At 44.4% G+C, this 22,283-nt stretch overlaps 1 protein-coding gene across 1 annotated transcript in view; it reads left to right on the forward strand.

The window, feature by feature from the left end:
• LOC126455959 (protein NDNF) overlaps nt 1-22,283 on the forward strand; it is a 396,783-nt gene that overhangs the window by 313,386 nt on the left and 61,114 nt on the right. Inside the window, exon 5 of the mRNA XM_050091715.1 lies at nt 9,792-10,053. Coding sequence (XP_049947672.1) covers nt 9,792-10,053 — 262 coding nt within the window. The remainder of the gene's footprint in view (nt 1-9,791; nt 10,054-22,283) is intronic.

Raw genomic sequence — 22,283 nt, forward strand, 5'->3', positions numbered from 1 at the left:
ACCACGGCGCTCCTGAGCTCACAGTGTCCTTCATATTACGTATCTTGCGCATGGACTACTCAGTTCGTATATTTTGCTTATTTTTTTCATACTTCCACACAACGTCTTCTTGTTTTCTCGATTGATCTGTGTTCAGTTTTTCAAGGCCTATCCACTACGCCAACTTATAACTAAATCTGAGGGGTTGCGATGGGGAGGTTCCCTTGTCAGTATTACTGTCACAATCATACAATCATCTTCATGCCCCGCATATTACGTGGGGTGATCAAAAGTAACACACAGTAACCTTTTTTTCTCCCCTGCTATTGCAGCTGGAATGTTGACATTTCACCAGAGTGTTTCACTATTTCGTGTTACACACTTCTTGAGGTTGTGGAGGGGACATAGTAGATAAAGTTGTACATAGAAACTCATATCAGTAAACGTCATCGTCGGCCGCGGTGGCCGTGCGGTTCTAGGCGCTTCAGTCCGGAACCGCGTGATTGCTACGGTCGCAGGTTCGAATCCTGCCTCGGGCATGGATGTGTGTGCTGTCCTTAGGTTAATTAGGTTTAAGTAGTTCTAAGATCTAGGGGACTGATGACCTAAGATGTTAAATCCCTTAGTGCTCAGAGCCATTTGAACCATTTTTGAAACGTCATCCGACGACGCTGCAGAGCGTCAAAATTTATAGGTGCCGGTGCCTGTAATTAATGTATGTATATACGGAATGATTCCGCAATGACGTTACAAACATTTTGCGGTATTGGAAAAGGATATATGGATCAATTTGAGTTAAAGGCCCCTCTACCGGTAACGAATGAGTCAAAAGTTATATATATATATATTTCCCTTTTGTATATATATTAAGGCGAGACGGCACATAATCTCTTACATCGGTGAAATGCTGCAGGTAATGACAAAAATGGGCAAGGGGATCTACATTCAGCCGCGCGGGGTAGCCGAGCGGTCTAGGGCGTCTTGTCACGGTCCATGCAGCTCCCCCCGTCGGAGGTTCGCGTCCTCCCTCGGGTATGGGTGTGTGTCGTCCTTAGCGAAAGTTTAAGTTGGATTAAGTAGTGTGTAAGCTTCGGGACCGATGACCTCAGCAGTTTGGTCCCATAAGACCTTACCACAAATTGAACTCTACATTCATAGTGTAAGGATAAGTTGAGAATTTGTGTCTGGGGAGGAAGGGGGGATGCTAGTTTAGTCCGTGCAGCTGCAATGAGCACCGTGTCCGGATGGCTTAATGGTCTTAATGGTCAGAGCATTTGCCCCGTAAGCAGGAGACTCGCGTTCGAAACCCTGTCCGGCACAAATTTTCAACTCTCCCGACTGATTTCAATTAATACAAGCTTGCAGCCAATGTCTGTAATTCCCTTGTATCTTGAAAACCGTTCTCAAAACTTGTTCCATTTTCAGTAGTGTGAAACATCTCTTCTACTGAACAAGTGCTCATAGCTCTAAACCTATCAACCGGTGACCGAGGGGTTCTAGGCGCTCAGTCCGGAACTACGTGGCTGCTACGGTCGCAGGTTCGAATCCTGCCTCGGACATAGATGTGTGTGATGTCCTTAGGTTAGTTAGGTTTAAGTAGTTGTAAGTTAAGGGGACTGATGACCTCAGATGTTATGTCCCATAGTCCTTAGAGCAATTTGAACCATTTTTTTCTAAACGTATCCTTTTTAGAGAACACTTTAGAGACTTTTTTTCTTGCTTTGATCGATACTACCACCTCTGGAAGTTTCCTACCCTACAATCTTAGCAACAACAGTACCGGTACATATATCCCATCGTGACAGGTATTAGAACGGTTTTCGCTTACAACTTCCGACTATTTCGTTTCTGGTACAGGAACACTTACCTCCAATTGATACTTTTATACGTCTCCATCATCTCTGAAAGTAGCACCATCACAGAATCACCCTGCATAAACGTACATTTACAGGCGCCGGCGCCTACGACTTTGCCGCTTTGTAGCGTCGTAGCATGACGTTGCAGGACATTGGCTCCTACTTAATACTTGATCTACTAAGTCCACTCTACAGCCTCTAGAAACGTGTAACCTACAACTTTTAGAAGTGTATAACATGAATTGTGAAAGATCCTGTAGTTTTAAGTTTGTGCTATAGATGGTATATTGTTTTTATTTACAGCTCTAGCTACGAAGCAAACATAGTGCTCATACAGGGTGTTTCAAAAATGATCGGTATATTTGAAACGGCAATAAAAACTAAACGAGCAGCGATAGAAATACACCGTTTGTTGCAATATGCTTGAGACAACAGTACATTTTCAGGCAGACAAACTTTCGAAACTACAGTAGTTACAATTTTCAACAACAGATGGCGCTGCGGTCTGGGAAACTCTATAGTACGATATTTTCCACATATCCACCACGCGTAGCAATAATATGGCGTAGTCTCTGAGTGAAATTACCCGAAACCTTTGACAACGTGTCTGGCGGAATGGCTTCACATGCAGATGAGATGTACTGCTTCAGCTGTTCAATTGTTTCTGGATTCTGGCGGTACACCTGGTCTTTCAAGTGTCCCCACAGAAAGAAGTCACAGGGGTTCATGTCTGGCGAATAGGGAGGCCAATCCACGCCGCCTCCTGTATGTTTCGGATAGCCCAAAGCAATCACACGATCATCGAAATATTCATTCAGGAAATTAAAGACGTCGGCCGTGCGATGTGGCCGGGCACCATCTTGCATAAACCACGAGGTGTTCGCAGTGTCGTCTAAGGCAGTTTGTACCGCCACAAATTCACGAAGAATGTCCAGATAGCGTGATGCAGTAATCGTTTCGGATCTGAAAAATGGGCCAATGATTCCTTTGGAAGAAATGGCGGCCCAGACCAGTAATTTTTGAGGATGCAGGGACGATGGGACTGCAACATGGGGCTTTTCGGTTCCCCATATGCGCCAGTTCTGTTTATTGACGAAGCCGTCCAGGTAAAAATAAGCTTCGTCAGTAAACCAAATGCTGCCCACATGCATATCGCCGTCATCAATCCTGTGCACTATATCGTTAGCGAATGTCTCTCGTGCAGCAATGGTAGCGGCGCTGAGGGATTGCCGCGTTTGAATTTTGTATGGATAGAGGTGTAAACTCTGGCGCATGAGACGATACGTGGACGTTGGCGTCATTTGGACCGCAGCTGCAACACGGCGAACGGAAACCCGAGGCCGCTGTTGGATCACCTGCTGCACTAGCTGCGCGTTGCCCTGTATGGTTGCCGTACGCGGTCGCCCTACCTTTCCAGCACGTTCATCCGTCGCGTTCCCAGTCCGCTGAAAGTTTTCAAACAGATCCTTTATTGTATCGCTTTTCGGTCCTTTGGTTACATTAAACCTCCGTTGAAAACTTCGTCTTGTTGCAACAACACTGTGTTCTAGGCGGTGGAATTCCAACACCAGAAAAATCCTCTGTTCTAAGGAATAAACCATGTCGTCTACAGCACACTTGCACGTTGTGAACAGCACACGCTTACAGCAGAAAGACGACGTACAGAATGGCGCACCCACAGACTGCGTTGTCTTCTATATCTTTCACATCACTTGCAGCGCCATCTGTTGTTGAAAATTGTAACTACTGTAATTTCGAAAGTTTGTCCGCCTGAAAATGTACTGTTGTCCCAAGCATATTGCAACAAACGGTGTATTTCTATCGCTGCTCGTTTAGTTTTTATTGCCGTTTCAAATATACCGGTCATTTTTGAAACACCCTGTATTACAGTCAACTTGTGATGAGCAGCGAATTGTAATTCGATATTTCCTGGCCCAAGCCCATAAACAGAGTGAAATTGACAGGGATATGCGTGGCGTTTATAGGGACAACTATATGGATCATACCAATGTCTCCAGGCGGTGTGGATTCTTCCGAGAGGCCCGTCTGAATCTTAATGAGTCGCCGCGGCGGGTAAAAGACGCAAATTCAAACGACCGGCATGTGAAACTGCGGACCCTTTCGCAGCAGTTCAACATTTCCCATGGTGCAGTGTATGCTATTGTTCATGACACATTGAAATTTCGTAAAGTTAGAGCTCGCTGGGTGCCGAAGAACCTGACAGACAACCACAGGGGCCAGGACCCGTGAACAAATTCCTGGCCGGCCAGCGCTTTGCGACAGATGCGGCAATGATATCAGCAATCCGCAGGTGGGAATACTCCAACCAAACAGACTTCTACGAACAGAGCATATTGAATCCGGTACCATGACGGGAAAAATGCGTTGAGAACTTTGGTGACTATATATAAAAGTAGGTAATAGATTTAAGTTCATATGTGATTTCTTTATTTTGTTATCAGTTAAACTTTCTGGTAATAAAGTTATTGTGCGTTGCTTTCCGTTCTTCCCTCTTATATTAGCCATAACTGCAGGTCTGAGGTCTGTTGACCTTCCCTCATTTTCAAGGTAGTTACCCAAGATATTTGTCATGAACAAGGTGAAAGGGCGTGGAAGGATGCGAGGGGGAGGGCAGAATTTAGTTATACCTTCTTAGTCTCGACCTCCTCCCCTATACTTGTCATCATCCCAGCTTTAAACGACTTTAACGTTCATAATTATAATAATAGTAACATGCTTGTATAGTGTAACACGCAACGTACTATGTTGTAAGACAGTGAGGTAAACCAAACCCTGAACAAATCAGTATGGTGGATTATCGACCGAGGACTGGTATACTGGTCTTCGTGAGTAAGCTTTCGGACGGGTTCAGGCAACTGCTGTGTTGGTACCCTCAGAGGGTACGATGCATAAGCCGTGAAACTACAATAACACGCACGATTTACCGACAGTTAATGTACTTACACTCCAACGCAAATGGCCGTGTTGATTACGTCTTAAGCTTCCCAATTCCCTTGCCTGATTTATAAAAACCGCGCCTTTCAGACCTTTTAATTTAGGTTTCGATGGACTTCTTTCTTGATTGGAAAAAGTAATACTGTCAGTACCCCGAATAATATTTCTGAGTTCGAGAAAACTGTCAGGATCGCTGCTGAATGTTACCTAAGGTAGATCCTCAAGCTGCAAACTATGAATTTTGTTTTTTACAACCTCCCTTTCACTACCCTCGACGTAAAAGGCCAGCTCGGCCTTTTTAGTACAAGGCGTGCTGAAAAATAATGCCTCTGGTTTTCTTGTGAAAACTTTTAAAGATTTTTTAATAAAAGAAGCTTTATTAACATTCAGCTTCGTTATGCTTCAAGTCTACATATTTATTTCTCAACGAAGTCCCGCTGCCTACGAACGCATTTCACTCAACGAGAGACCAGTTTATTGATAACCTCGTTGTAGAATGTTTGACTTTGTTGGTGGACCCACAACCTCACCTCTGCTTGGACCGCTTCATCACTGTTCATTAGGTTTTAGAAAGCGGCAGTGAACTTAAGGCATCGGATTGTTGCAGATGTCGCAGCGCTCGTGTCCCGTCTGGCACTGTCTTGCTGCAGGAGAGGGTGCTCCACGCGTGGACAACCTCTTCGAAGTCATTCTTTCAGTTCTTTTATTACAGCATGATATTACTCACGTACCAACATAGTTACGTTACACATGGCCATGCTACACTCTACAATTCAGAGCACTTTAACGGCAGGGGTTTGCAACTTGCGTCAGTAAAGCATGGCATTTAATACCTCAACCGCCACTGTGAATAGGATAAGAAATTCGGGGGTTTTACTTTTCAGCACACCTTTCTAGTTCCAACATAATCAGAGAGATTCCTAACAGTCTTGCACTCAAAAATAATTCCGGTTTCTCAGTCCATTAGATAAATTTAGCTGAACGGTTCTCCTTCTTAACACCCTTAACGTGCCTACTTCCCCGATAACTTGATGTGTAATACTTCATAATTGGCCTTTGGCCAATGGAAACAATTTGAGTGATCAAAAAATCAGGAACTTGAAACAGGGTAACAAATCGTTGCATCTCAACTGACAAAATAACAAAGGAACTCTAAAATCTGGTCGCTATTATCGATGGACAATTCATGAATACGTTGCAAAATGGCCATAATTGGTTTGAAAAATGATAAAAAAAAAATTGCTACGCGTCGACATCATCACCATCTGGTGCTCCACCCCCATCTTGCTGGCTTATTCCTACTTTCTCGTCATCTGAATTAACATCCGTAACTCGTGTAATCGATAATTTATATGATCAAGATGGGCGTTCACTCCAAGCAATTGAGAACATGATGGGGAACTAATTTTCAAATGTTCCAAATTATTCTGAACGCGGGCGAGAGACTCATGACGGATAAGGAGCGTATAACTTACCTTGACAAGGGTAGAGGAGCTGAGCTGTTGGTGCATCCCTCAAGTGCTAGCTCACTTCAGAAGCATTTCCTTCCATATGGCTCTGGCGAATTTTATGTGTATTGGCTAATTGTTTCTTCTTGACATGCCCAAGGCCTAAAATGGAGTGAACCACTATGATTTTATCTGTGATCCAAAAACATAAAATATTATACAAAATTCAAACAATTTTAAAACAATTTAATTTTTTTTATTTTTTTTAAATGTCAGCTGGGCTGTTTAGCATACCTCTAAGATCCTATAAGTCCAGTCTCCATTGACCCACAGGGAAAGTAATCTCCCCATAAGACCGTGAAAATTTAGAAGAATTAACGTCGTGCAACAGGTAGTGTCTTATCGAACGAAAAGTACTAGGGGTGGCCCAATTAAGCATGACAGTACGAGCACGACACCTCACACGGATATAGTAATGAAGAGTTTCATCCAGCTAACACCTCTTAGTCTTGTATATGATCACGTTTCTTCTTCCTTAAAGGTGTGTTGATCTGATGGAAAAATCCATTACCTTTGAACACGGTCTGTAGGTGTTCCACCACTTTTTCAAGGCTGTCTCCAGCGGACAAAACATGTACCCGCTGCACCAAAGTTCGAAATGTAGGAAGAAGGAAGGAATGTTAGGGTTTAAATTCCCAACGACTTCAAGATTATTACAGACGGAGCACAAGCTCGGAATGTTTCAAGGATGGGAAAGGAAATCCGCCGTGCGCTTTGAACGGAACCATCCCAGTATTTGCCTGGAGCCATTCAGGGAAAACACAGAAAAGGTAAATCTGGATGATCGGATACGGATTTGAACCATCGTCCTCCCGAGTGCGAGTCCAGTGTACCAACTTTCGAAGAACGCCCATAGTTTGTGATGGGCAGCGGCAGCTTGGCGCCTGGAAATACAGGGCCGTATGTGTAGTCTTACGATAAAAGGAATACCCCAATGATCCATCCACTTTCCGTCTGATCAACGGGTGCAGACAGCCTCTCTTTTCCACTTCCATCATAAATCTGATGTTCCGGTGGATAGAATTCAGATGCTGCGAAAACCATCACAGCTCTTCGTCACCGTGGGGCCGTACTACAAACGTATCACAAACATGTCGTCAGAAGACTTTTGTTTTAAGTTGTGCCGAATCAAGTGCCCTCTCCTCAGACTCTTCCACAAAAAAGTTTGCAGCCAGAGGAGAGAGCGGACTACCCATTGTAATACCATCAATTTGCTCAAAGTATTCACTGTTGAATAAAAAGTAGGTGAGGAAAGCGCATGATGAAACAGCAGGTGTTATATCCGCTTTAAAATTACTGCTTATGAGCGGCAAAGAATCCATGAGAGGGACCCTAGACAAGAGAGAGACGACAGCGAAGCTTCCTAGTAAGTCCGACTCATTAAGTCTAAGTGATGTCGGTCTATTAATAAAGTCAGTCTAGTCGCATCTGAACACATCCGACTCCTGTTTGTGGGGCCATATTAGAGACAAGGCGTACCGCAATAACTCCAAAACCATTGCTGAGCTAAAAACAGCCATTCAGGAGGTCATCGACAGCATCGATGTTCCGACACTTCAGCGGGTCACGCAGAGCTTCGCGCCACATTATCTCCAATGATGGCAGTAATATAGAACATGTCATAACCTAAATCCGAATATCTTTAGTGATGTTAACATGTTGAATAAAGTGTGTGCACGCCATAGTTTGTAACCAATTTACATTTTTTCTTATACAACAGTAATAGCTGTCACCTTTTATATGTAAACTGTTCAGACAGATTGTGGTGTGAGAGGAAATACCCAAGAGTTGTGTGTACCATTAAAAAAAAAAGAAAACGAGAAGGAAACAAGAAACAGACGAATAATTATTAAGGAATTAGTGTTATGGGTTCTATCAGCAGATTTTTGGTGTTGTACTAAAAACAGATTGGAAAATAAGACCGAGGGAAAGATTTAAAGATGCGAGGGGAGCAGGCAGGTTTTCAGTTGTATGAATAATATTTTTAGCCTTAGACAAATAAGTGAGTAGATGTAGTCTAAGAGTCAGAAAGTAGACCTACCATTTGTGGATTTAGAAAAAGCGAATGGTTCTGCACCCATCAACGGACTGTGGAAAGCGATGGAGTATATAGGAATAGAAGTACTACAGATATCCCAAATTCAAAGAATATACCACCAGTCGAAGCAGTAGTTCAAGTAGGGAGACAGTTGAGTGAGTGAGTCCAGACATCGAAAGCGTTTAGCCAGGGTTGAAGTATGGCGCCGATCCTGTTTAAAATCATATGCAGTAGCCTCATGGAGGTATGGGGTTTCCTTTCCGGCATGGTACTATCTACTCATTATTATTTGCCCATGATCAGATACTGATAGCACAAACTAAAGAGGATGTTAAATATATGATAAAGAAGTTAATGAAAACATTTGTAAGAGGCGGGCTTAGAATAAAGATGAGGAAAAAATTATATCTAGTGGTGGGAGCAGATGGAACGAACATAGCACTGCCGCAAGGAACTATTAAAACTGCAAAGCAGTTTAAATATTTAGGATCCATTATCCGTTGTCCGCAGCTCGTGGTCGTGCGGTAGCGTTCTCGTTTCCCACGCCCGGGTTCCCGGGTTCGATTCCCGGCGGGGTCAGGGATTTTCTCTGCCTCGTGATGACTGGGTGTTGTGTGATGTCCTTAGGTTAGTTAGGTTTAAGTAGTTCTAAGTTCTATGGGATTGATGACCATAGATGTTAAGTCCCATAGTGCTCAGAGCCATTATCCGTTCCTCGAGATGCTGTGAAGCAGATATGGAACGCAGGGCCCAGCAGGCGACAGATGCAATTAAAATGCTAAGTGATGTTCTGCGGAGCCGAGCCATACCAAAAGAAACTAAGAAGAGGAGTCTGCAAACAATAGTGAAAAGTATGCTAACTCACAGTTCAGAAGGATGGTCCTTGGAAGAATGGCAGAGAAGCGGAATATGGGCAGTGGAGATAGACAGAATAACAAGGCAGCCAGGACGTCCCGGGCAGAGCGGAGTAGAAATGAAGAAATAGGTGTGAAACAACCAGTCGTGCAAAGAACTGACACCAGAGCCCTTCAGTGGTACGGCCACGTACGGCGAATGGAGCAAGGATAATGGCCAGATGCAGTGGCGAATGGAGCAAGGACAATGGCCAGATGCAGTCCTGGAATGGTCGCCACCGGGAAGGAGGAAGCGTGGACAGCCGAGAGTATAATCGAGAGCGTGAGTATTTACTACGACGAGGAAGAGAGATCTGAGAGAGGAATACTGCCACGGTCGCGAAAGTTGGCGAATGGGTATACAAATCGACTGCTGAGAAGTTTTTTTAAAGTGAAGTAGGTTTCCGTGTGGAAAACGATGATGAAACTGACTTTTGGAAAGTCCATCGTAGTTGGAGGAAAACCAATTCCCAGTAGCCTCCTTAGTAACTCTTCAAGTTCTCCCAGCCAACGCTACCACACCATTTCACCTGTGACAGACGTGTTCTGTGCCGTGCCGCAGCTCGGTGGACCCGCACCTGATGCACTACTGCCTGGTGGTGAACCCGCGGCGACACTACTCGACGCTGTGTGAGGCGCGGGGCGAGCGCTACGGCGTCATCCCGCCAGACGCGCCGGAGCCGGCGGACGGCGCGCCGGTGGGCTTCAACTTCCCGCACGACGTCGCCGGCGCCACCAAGGCGTCGCTCGCCAGCAAGGCCGAGCGGCACAACGCCAGCCGCCTCGGCCGCGGCTCGGGCGCAGAGACGCACGAGGACATAGTTGTGAGTATACCACGCTCCAGCTGTGTAATCCCAAAAGGGATACTCCAGCCTCAAAGTTGCCTGTTGCCATTAGTTCTTTCTTTCTTGGAGGGGGGGTGGGGGGGGGGGGGGGGGGGAGGGGAGGTTGATGAAACCCGCCACGAATTTCTCTAATGTCCCAACCACTTCATCTTAGAGTAGTGTGAACCTCTTCATCTGATAATAGCGCTTGCAACCTTCGTCCTCAATTATAGCTCCCTTTGGTACCATGGAAGTTTTCCTCTGATGTCTTAAGGGGGCCGACTTTGAGCAGGAGAGGCACAGCAGCACATTTTAATTTCCATTGTCTATACTATTACAAATAAATTCATAAAACTTTAACAGCATGACCAGGAAGGATTCATGATTCATACTCATAGCAATGGAAGCTCAAAAACGTAACAAAACACATTTTTTTTACATGTGAAATTTCATCATTTTTTCATTTACTACAGGCTGCATTTGTTGCCATAGGTACACTTTTCTTCCTAAGTAAGAGAGATTCTTCGATGACTTTTGCACAGCATACAAACCATAGTTACAGGTCTTGAAACTCTAGAAGTTATTTAATTTATGAAAAAATGAATGAACTGTTACATTTTAAACCTCATGTTTAGAAAAAACTCAAGTTTTATAGTTAATAATCTCAATTTTTCCACAGTTTTTTAATAGATTTGGAAAATTCTAGAGTTTCATACACCTGTAACTACTGTTTCTATGCTATGAAAAATTCATCGAAGAATCTCTCTTACTTAGGACGAAAAGTGTACCTATAGCAACAAATGCAGCCAGTAATAAGTGAAAAAATGATGAAATTTAACATGTAAAAAAAGGTATTTTGCTACGTTTTTGAACTTTCACTGCGATGAGTGTTAGTCCTCAGTCCTTCCCGGTCATGGTCACGAAGTTTTATGAATTTATTTGTAAAAGTATAGACAGTAGAAATTAAAATGTCCTGTGGTGACTCCTGCTCCAAGTCGGCCCGTTTGACGTCCTACCCCCCTTAACAGATGTCCTATTACCCTGTCACTTCTTCGTGTCACTGTTTTCCATATATTCCTTTCTTCTCCGATTCTGTGGAGAACGTCCCCATTCCTTACCTTATCAGACCTCATAATTTTCAACACCACATCTCAGATGCTTCGATCATCTCCTTTTTCGGTTTTCCCACAGTCATGTTTCACTATCATACAATGCTGTGCTCCAAACGTACAGTCTCAGAAATTTCTACCTCATATTAAGTCCTACGTTTGATACTAGTAGACTTCTCTTGGCCAGAAATGCCCTTTACACAAGTGCTAGTGTGCTTTTTATGTCGTCCTTGCTCCGTCCATCATGGGTTATTTTCCAGCCTAGCTAGCAGAATACCTTAACTTCACCTACTTCGTGATCAGCAATACTGATTTTAAGTTTCTTGCTGTTCTCGTGCCTACTAGTTCTCATTTTCTCAATCCTTATTCTGTGCTCATCAGACTTCCCATTACAATCAAGACACCCTGTGATTTTTCAGCACTTTCACTTTCTTTCTTTGTTTTGCTTACGCCAGAGTCCCACAGCGACTGCAGGGTCGGCAGGTTAGAACGGATTTGGCGAAGTTAGTTTTAGGGGTGGCCGGATGCCCTTTCTGCCACCATCCCGTACCCCCCGGGATGGAATCAGTGTACCCCACCTGTCTGCATCTAGTGTAAATCGTGAAATAGTGCGAACGTGTCGCAAATGTCTGCGACGCGTGTAACTGAGGCGGAACGTGGGAACCAGCCCAGTATTCACCTAGCAGGATGTGGGAAACCGCCTAAAAACCGCATCCAGGCTGGCCGGCACACCGGCCCTCGTCGTTAATCCGCCAGGCGGATTCGATCCGGGGCGGGCGCTCCTACCTGAGTCCAGGAAGCAGCGCGTTAGCGCTCTCGGCTACCCTGGCGGGTCTTTTCTTCACTTTCACTGACGATAGAAATGTCAGCAGCGAATCTTGTCGTGGATATCCTTTAACCTTGAATTTTAATCCCCCTCTTGAGCCTTTCTTTTATGTATGTCCTTGCTTCTTCGAAGTATACGTTGAACAACATGGGCGAAAGATTATATCCCTGTCTTACATCCTTTTTTTCTGAGCACTTCGTTCTCAGTCTTCCAGTCTTATTGCTCCCTCTTTGTTCTTGTACATATTTTACCGGCCTACCCCTATAGCTTATCCCTATTTTTCTCTGAATCTTGAACAACTTGTGGCACTATACATTGTTGAACTCTTTTTTCCATGTCGACAAATCCTATGAAAGTGTCTTCATTTTTCATTAGTCTTTCTTCCATTATCAATCGTAAGCTCAAAACTGCCTCTCTAATGCTTTTACCTTTCCTAAAGCCAAACTGACCGTTTATTTAACAGATCCTCAATTTTCTTTTCCATCAGTTATAAGTCACATTTTTTGTTGTCATGTCGCAAAATGAACGAGAAGTTTTTGCAGTGAACGCAGCAAATCATGGTCGTAACTTTGCAAACACTACACTTCCCCTGGGGTTGTCAGGTAGGGCTGCAAGGCGAGTATGGGACAGATGTGGCGTATCTCAGTGTTCTGTTATGTCAGATAGCGAAAAAAGACAAAATGACACAGTGCATCTCGCAACACTACACATTTTGTTAATGTACGAACATGAGCTTTTACAATCAGTGCAATATGTTTGTTGTTTTATGTAATAGTTGTTTTGTGCTTGACTTGCTGACCTACTATTGTTCTAATGTTCATAAACTACCGTTCTATGATATGACTGACATGATATAATATGCAAGATTCAGTGATATGTGCTGTAGAAGATCTAACGATGGGAAAGCAGTTTGCTGAAACGGATCATCACAATAAATGCTGCACAATAGCGATCTTGAGTGTTAGAAGTTGTACTTCTGTTTCTACCAGCGCTTATTCTGTGGTGGAAAGGTCCCTCTTCCCACTATACCACTAGCTACGGTGAAAAGTGGCCCACGTGCCTATTGTCAGAAGCACAGCCACCAACGCTGGACTTTTAGGTGCTCCTCACGTCCCCGAGGTTTCACCCTAGGCATCAACTCCCTCTTCGGCGGACTATCGAGTGAGAGCAAGCAAGCTCGCCAGAGACCTCCTACAACCCGGTTGCTAAACATAAGATCACATGAAAGCCTGGTGCAATAGGTTAATTTGCAACATGGCTCAGCCTCCCTCCCCTCCTCGCTCCCCTTCCCCCCCCCCCCCCCCGCTTATCCCCTCCCCACCCTCCCCCGGTCCCCTTGAACTCAACCCCTGATGTATGGTTTACAGAATACACAAAAGCAAAACCATCATTATCGTCCACCTTCATCTGGCTGAGATGCTCGCTTTAGCAAAGACCCATCTCCACATTCTTGACTGACAGTGATAGGGGTTAGCACCTCTAAGACGCGCCATGGACCTGTAAAATGAGGCACCAGCTTACCCGTAGCCTTGCTTCCAACGTCTCGTGTAGTAATTCCTGATGAAAACTACACCTCCCATCTCGATCTTTCCAGGCAGCCGGCCGCGATTGTACTGTGCTGATTCTTTTTATGGGCCCTTTCTAAGTTATTCTTAGCCTGCACCAGTTATCCCTGATAAACTCTTCCCTCGACAATTCTCAGAAATAAAGGGGAATTCAAAGGAGAGGAGACAAGTTTTGTGTTTTTCAGTACTGAACGCCAAATTAAGCCGTGGCTAGGAGCTATCTTACTTAGTTTGGGCTTCTGCTTGATACCCAATCAGTGACACTTAGAGATTTCTGTTAAACCTTTCCGCAAAGGATGGTTCGGCATAGTAAGGTGTTCTAATAACATGGTTGATTGCTTGTTCAGAAGACTCCCTCGAAGTAAACGCCGGATCGTTAACGCTCACAAGGAAGTTAGGAGAACTAAACAACAAATACATTTTACCAAGGCTCTTAACACTGACACCCACCATTACCCCTCTACTCAGCAGTTGTCAAACAAATAGGGAAAAGGCATCGACAGCCACAAAGATGTACCTCTAACCTGCTTGCGTGCCAGTCAGTCGCTTTCCATAGCCAATAAATAAACGCTCCATTGACCAATCAACTCGGGTAGACGGCAGCTACTCCCTTTGTTGGTCAGAAGTAGGTTCAGCAATCTTATAATCACGTTACTGACTCATCATTTTCCGCACATCCTTATAGAGAGATGGCCACGTTAATGGTTCCTTGATCTTATGTAGTGTTCTATAAGCTCCCAAGTGTCCCACACTAATCGACTCGTCATAGTACTGATAATACCAAAACACGGCTAGGATCAGGGCGCTTGGCTGGAAAATTTTGAATTTTCCGTTCCTTTTAGTGCGCAAACAAAGGATGTCCTCCCTTAATTTGTATCCCGGTACATCCCCACCAGATTGTAGGCGACCTTTACTAAGGCCGAACTCGGGATCCTGTTCTTGCTGTTCCCTTAACTCAGTAAACATGTTCGGCACCACGGTAAGCACTGCATAAACAATTTCTCTCCCATCTGGGTCCTGGAGGAAGAGGACTCTTCTTCCTCGAACACCCGACTAGGTTCAAAATGGTTCAAATGGCTCTGAGCACTATGGGACTCAACTGCTGAGGTCATTAGTCCCCTAGAACTTAGAACTAGTTAAACCTCACTAACCTAAGGACATCACAAACATCCATGCCCGAGGCAGGATTCGAACCTGCGACCGTAGCGGTCTTGCGGTTCCAGACTGCAGCGCCTTTAACCGCACGGCCACTTCGGCCGGCCACCCGACTAGGGGTGTCCACCACCACGTTCTCCCGTCCCCTTACATGCTTGACGGAGGACTTGAACACCGAGTTTCGGAGTGCCCAACGGGCGATACGCATAGTTCGAGGACGCCCCAGCACCCAAGTGAGGGATTGGTTGTCCGCTTCGGGGGAAATTCGCGACGTATTTTTTCGATAGCGAACAACACAGCAAGAGCCTTTAGCTCATAGATGGATTATCTACTCTCACTAGGAGTTAACGATCGTGAGACCAAGACGATGGGTCGACTCTGTCCATTCTTCTCTTGTCGCTACGGTCGCAGTTCGAATCCTGCCCTGGGCATGGATGTGTGTGATGTCCTTAGGTAAGTTACGTTTAAGTAGTTCTAAGTTCTAGGGGACTGATGACCTCAGATGTTACGTCCCATAGTGCTCAGAGCCATTTTCTTCTCTTGTAACAATACAGCTACAACATCAAAGATAGGCGCATCCGCCTGGACAAAAAAAAAGAGTGGCCGAAATATGGAATGGCCAACACGAGAGCGTTACTTAACACGTTCTTCAGGCCATCAATGGCTGCTTGCTGGCTCTCAGCTCATTTAAAAGGTTCTTGCTTCCAACGTAACAAATTCAAAAGTGCCACAACTTCTGCAAACCTAGGACTGAAATTAAGAAAAACATTTACCATGCCCACGAATCGACTATTTCCTTTCCTGGTCGTGGCTCGTCGAAAATTATTTATATCCCGAATTCGCGAATGATCAGTTCTCGCCCCAATGACTGAGACCAAATTCCGCAGAAAGGGAATTTCTTTACGTGCCACGTCAACCTTGGAAGGTTTTATTGTGAGTCCCGCCTCCCCTAACCGAACAAAACCTGACGAATGTGTTCCAAGTGTTCGGGAAAAGACTTTCTATAGACCATGACACCATCTAGGTAATTATACACGAATTGGAACTTAATATCATTCAACACCGAATCTAGAAGCCCAGATAAAAGGGTTGCTCCGTTTCACAACCCTAGTTCACCCTATTTAATTAGTATAAGTTCCAGTCCACTTAAATGCCGTGGCCGCCTTAGATTCCCTCGCCAGGGGGATATGGTGATAATCTTGATTCAGATCCAGCACGGTAAAATACCGAGCATTCAGCTACTACCCGGAACACACCTCCACATTTTTTTCCTTTTTTTGTGACCCAAAGAGTAGGAGAAACATAAGGGGAAACAGAAGGGTACATGATACTCTCATTCAACATGTTCCCAATTATCTCCCTCAATACCTTGATTTTCGGGGATGACTGCCTGTAAGATGATTGTCTAACTGACACATCATCCGACAAGCAACACAATAGTCTATTTTATTGATGACACCTAATTTATCTGTCAAAACCCCGGAACTATTTCAAGAACGTGAATAACTCTTGAGCTTCTTCCCGGGCCAAGTGACCCATTTCACAGCCAACTAACACAGAATAAATACCCGACATATATTAAACTTTATCAAAGGATAAAACTTGAAATAGAAAACCCTGCTCGAATAATCCAGAATTAACCCAGTCTTTTTCACAAAACCGCAGCCAAGAGGGAACGAGAATCTGGGCTCAAAGAAGCCGGCTGGAGTAATCGGCGAAACACTCGAAATTTGAACACAACGTCAAGAACGAAGTGTTCGATCGAGAGAGACGACGGAACTTGAGGACCGAGCAATCGTCACAGAGGCACTCAGAGCACCAGATGCATCATTATCATCGAACAGCCGTGCAATTGGTGCTTCAGTGACCACGAGGACCAGTAAGAAGCTGCTCACAGCAAGAAGGCTGAGCTTATGGCGTACCTTCGGCTGGCTACCTTTGACTTATGTGTACCAACAAACCTGTTTGCAGTGGTGTCGGCCACATTCGGGCTGGAATATTGCTGACTGGAGTAGAACTGTCTTCATGATGAGTCCCGCTTCGAAGTGAGCCTCGATGAACAGCGAAGACGTGTCTGGAGACGCCACAGACAGCTGTGGGATACCAACCTGACGGACGCCCGCCATACGGCCCGACAACCGGGAGTGGTTGTCTGAGGTGCCATTCCATTTCTTAGTAGGATCCCTTTGGTTGTGATCCGCGACACCCTTACTGCTCAGCGGTACGTCGGCGATATTCTACACCACGTTTTGTTGTCCTTCATGAAGAGCCATCCTGGGCTTGCATTTAAGCAAAATAATGACCACCCGCACACGGCGAGAATATCTACGGTTTGCATTCGTGATTGCCAAACCCTGGCTTGGTCAGAGAGAATGCTGGATCTCGCCCCAATTGAGAAGGTTTGAGAAGGGCCCTTTAATTAACTCGGGATTTTGAAGATCTAACGCGACACTGGGACAGAATTTGGGTCGATATCCCTCAGGAGGACATCTAACAACTGTGTCAGTCAGCGCCATGCCGAATAACTTCTCGCAAAGGGCCAGAGGTGGACCAACGTTTTATAGGCTTGGTCAATTTGTGAAGCTCTTTCTCGTGAATAAATCTTCTAAACTTTCTGAAAAACTTGTTTGTTTGTACACCTATATCACGTCTACCGACTTCCATCCAATTCGGATAGCTATTTTTTTTGTCCTAAAGTGCACCCAACTGAAAAGAAGGCCTTCGCTTTAACGGCTTTGTACGAAGTCCCAGTCGGTGAATGTATTTACCGAGGGAGAGCTTGGTGGTATTCCCAGCCAGCGGAGTCAACGGCTTTGCAGCACTTTCCTAATTTCTGTCGATTTGTTTCCACATTTCGTTGCATTATGGATTTCTCTCTAGTAGCGCAAAGGACGGTTATCCAGTTTTTTCGCACAGGAGGGGAGCGACCTCCACAAATTTATTGCGAGGTGGAAGAGTTGTATGGAGAGCAGTCTGTCGGACGGCGCACAATATTCCGATGGTGTCAGGGCTATGAGGTGAGATGTGTGGCCAAGAAGGCCATCGAACCCCTTCAAAAATTTCGATGAGAGGTTCTGGAATATCTTCCTTACAGCCACGATATCTTCCTATGTCACTCGCATATCTTCGACCCCTTAAAAAAAATCCCTGAAAGGTCCTGTGACACGGATGTGAAGGGTACAATGGCAAAGTGGATACGTCGGCAACCCAAGACTTTCTACACTGAAGCCCTCGACTTTCTTCAAACGTGCTGTGATCGAGGTACCGATGTCAATGGCAGCCGTGCGTAGTTGTACTGTTCCACACGAACTGTAAGGTAATACTGTTATCAAAATTTGATTACACATAATTGTAGTCTTCCTTTCATTTGGGCACACATTTATTTGAATTACCCGTGTCTTCAAGAAAGATCATGGGTCTTAAATGCTTGCTCTTCTTTCCTGTTAAATCCAATACTCCGCAATTTTTTTTCTGGTTCAGAATACTAGTTCCCTGAGTCCGTTTTTCCTCACCTTCTTCACATATCACGTTAGGAATTATGGCTTTCGTTTCCGCTATAATATTACCTAGGGGTGTATATTCGATAAAGGACAAAGTTTCCTTCTTTTACAAGGAAATACAGTAATAACCGTACGGAGTGAGTTTCCATTCTTTGACTTATCCCGTTGCGTCTTTTCACATGTCACTGCGGTGTGTGTTTCGTGAGACCTCGTTTCATTACGTTCTGTAGACGACAATTACACATATTCCCACTCATTCGTAGAAGTATATTGAGCATTCATACACTATTCTTGGTCGAGATTGTACAGATCCGAAAACTTCTTCAAAGAAAGATTGTCGGAGAGCTATTAGTGAGAACGTAGTCACTAATAAACCATTTGTCCTGAGGTTTAATGAAAAATCTGTCTTATTAGTGAAAAGTGAAATCTGGAGAAACTTCTCCAGCTGTCGGAAGCGGAGCAAGAAATGGAACTGCTTGTCTCCAGAAATAGCCTCCACGTGATACACGAGAACAGAGGGCGAAACTCTATCGTTTCATCTTGGAAGCCTAGAACTTGATCGGAATGTAAAAAAACAGGCAGGAACGACGATCGTATGACACATTCTGTCACGTGGGTCAACCATATGATACGTGCCATCCAGTTCACCGTGAAAATGTGACACGTGGCAGCTGAGGCCGTCTTTCTCAATGACGGACGTGGACGTATTTAAAATTATATGCGAATTAGAGGTTTATTGTAGCTATTAACGATTTTCACCCTGACTCTGTGGCGAGATCGAAATAATGCTAAAAATCCAATAACCATTCACATTATAAAAATGGATGTATTTATGCATGTATGTTCCTCATCTTCTTCTAAACCACTGAACCGATTTCTACCAAACTTAGTACACATATCCCTTATTGTTAAGCAACAGTCGTTGTGGGGTTAAGACCCTGCCTATCGTAGTTCAGGAAATATGACGTCATAAACAACGAGATGCGTGAAAAACTGCCGCATCATGCATGACGTTTAAATTTATTACTTCTTTGTTACTAAGTCTATTCGCAACATATTTCGCAGACGTTATGTACATATTCCGCTGAACGTACCTACACAAATATACCATTCTATAACTCATAGTTCAAAATATATCGCGTCATAAACAGTGACATGAGTGAAAAACCGTAGCGCAGCATCATGCATGAGGTTTCAGTGCGTTTATTCTCTGTTACTAAGACATTTCTAGGTCTCTGACACCAGGCAGCACTTTTGACAGATTTCAACTGCAGACGAAAACAATAGCCGTCTACAGATCTACGAAGTGGCGTGGTCTTAGAAACGTTTACAAAGCGTTGTAGACACACGAAACAGCTGTGCTCAGCATACAGAAACTGCCCGGGATATGCACTTCTTCATTTGTACGTTAGGTATAGTTCTTTGGGCGACTGTTTCATAATTCAGAAAGTGTTTTCACGAATAAATGGAAGTGAAATTTTTTCGATGTTACACTACAGAGTCCATTTTTTTTCTAATAGAAAATAGGCAAAATGAATATCCGGACAACGCTGTGGCCGTCAGCTAGTACATTATGACTGACAGTCCTTGAGTGTGCCCCTATGCTGACGTTCTTCTTTGACCAAGATGGCCTCCTTCTGATTCACTTCCTGCAGCATGGGACAACAGTGACTGCCCAGCGTTACTCGAAAACCTTGACCACTCTTCGCCAAGAGATTAAATCAAAATGACCAGGCAATTTCACCCGTGGGGTCATTCTGCTCTACGACAATGCAAAGCCTCATATGACCAACACAGTAGCAGCACTCCTGCAGAAATTCAAATGGGGGGTTCTCGGCCACTCTCCATATAGTCCGGACCTCTTTCCCTGTGATTACGCCATTTTTGGTCCCCTTAAAAAGGCTCTGAGGGGCAAACGATTCACCTCGCACGACGACGTCCAGCTGTACGTGCGGAACTGGTTAACATCGCAGCCCCAGGAATTTTATGAGACAGCCATTCACCGCCTTGTGTCACAGTGGCACAAGTGTCTCAACAGCCAGGGTCAATACTTCTAATATACAGGTACTGGTTTCCGAAATTATGCCTCCGGCTCCTTTCTTTTTGAACGCCCCTTATATTTGTTACTCATTCATGCTGAAGCGGCTGGACGGATTTGGAAGAAATGTAGAATGGAATTAGCTTATACCCTGAATTAACTAATAAGCTACTTTTAAAACTGTGTACAAGACGTTTACTGATTTGAGGAATATAATTTCAAATGTGGAACAATAATTACTCTTAGAAAAAGCTATTTGCTCGTTGACTTTTGAACTGCATCGTCTTTGTGAAAATGCTTTTATTGTTCAATGTGCCCTACATAATACGATTCAACGTAATCAATACTATGCTTATACAGTCCTCTTAGTGTTTAAGTCATACCTTTGTATAAGCCTGTTGCATTTTTGCCACTGAGTGTCAGCCGTTTCTTATAACTTCAGAGATGCTTGAAGACCAACAGCGACGGTGTCAATTAAATGCTATACGACAGGGAGACGCTGTGCCTTTACATGCAGAATCTGGTAGGCTTTTAGTGAAACTGGATTTGATTATGATACGCGAGGATATCCGCTAGTAACAAGCACACAGATGAGGACAGACTATGTTGTCGCAAGTACGTACGAGTATTATAAAATTTGCACTGCACCAAACTAGAAATTGCTTATTTTCTCTCTTGATTTGTACTCCTCACGCTGAGTGATGGATTTGGATGAATTTTGGAAAGGAGATAGCCTATACCCTGAATTCACACATAGGCTACCCTACATTCCGAAAATGATCACTGTTCCTGTGGAATGGTCCACGTTACTGCTGTTCCCCTGGGATGGGTAAAGTAAAAACTCATCCATGAAAGTTAACTATGAAATGAAGCTTAGCATAGAGATAAGTTTTTAATTCTGTAGGATAAAATCATCACTAAACTCCGGAACAGTGTGACGTTTGCACATGAAAATCTTTCTCAGCTTGAAGAATATTTTGGAAGTGTATTGGATTAAAATGTTATTGGGATTTTTAAACAACACTGACTTGGCTATTCCGTTTGGATTTGAATTATTTACAATTTTTCGTAGATTTCCTTTGCCTCCAGTGCCTCAACGGTTCAGAAGAATTAATGTTGAGAATCTGGATTGTGGAAAGTGAGTTGTAAGTGACATGTATTCTGTCAACTTCTCCTACCGTCCTAAAATTTGGCAGTTTTCTACTGACGAATCGCAGTTTTCTGGGGTTCAAGAGGCTCACACCTCAACACCTCCAAGAGTTAAGTTTTGCGAAGCCCGTGCTAATCTTATATTCTAGTTTCAACTCTCACACGCAATGGCAGTCACTCGTAAAAGCCAGCTTATGGTAATTAACCCAACTCGTCACCAAAAGGAATACCAAACGGATTATCTGTGGCAGAATGAAACTTCGTGGCAAATTAAAACTGTGTGCCGGACCGAGACTCGAACTCGGGACCTTTGCCTTTCGCGGGCAAGTGCTCTACCAACTGATCTACCCAATCACGACTCACGCCGCGTCCTCACAGCTTTACTTCTGCCAGTACCTCGTCTCCTACCTTCGAAACTTTACAGAAGCTCTCCTGCGAAACTTGCAGAACTAGCACTTCTGAAAGAAAGGATATTGCGGAGACATGGCTTAGCCACAGCCTCGGGGATGTTGCCAGAATGAAATTTTCACTCTGCAGCGGAGTGTGCGCTGATATGAAACTTCCTGGCAGATTGAAACTGTGTGCCGGACCGAGACTCGAACTCGGGACCTTTGCCTTTCGCTGGCAAGTGGTCTACAGTGGTAGAACCTGTATCGCGAGACGTAGAGCGTCCAGTGGAATTCGTGGACGGCATCATGACGGCCAAGGAGTACCGGACACTGGTTTGCAGACCTCATACAGCCCTTCATGACAAACATGTTTCTCGCTAGCAGTGGCATTTTTCAAAAAGATAATGCTCCATGTCACAAGGCCAGGAGTGTGATGGAGTGGTTCGAGGAACACAGGGGCGAGTTCCAATTGATGTGCTGGCCACCCACCTCGCCAGAT

Source organism: Schistocerca serialis, chromosome 2, assembly GCF_023864345.2.
Source record: "Schistocerca serialis cubense isolate TAMUIC-IGC-003099 chromosome 2, iqSchSeri2.2, whole genome shotgun sequence".
NCBI lineage: Eukaryota > Metazoa > Arthropoda > Insecta > Orthoptera > Acrididae > Schistocerca > Schistocerca serialis.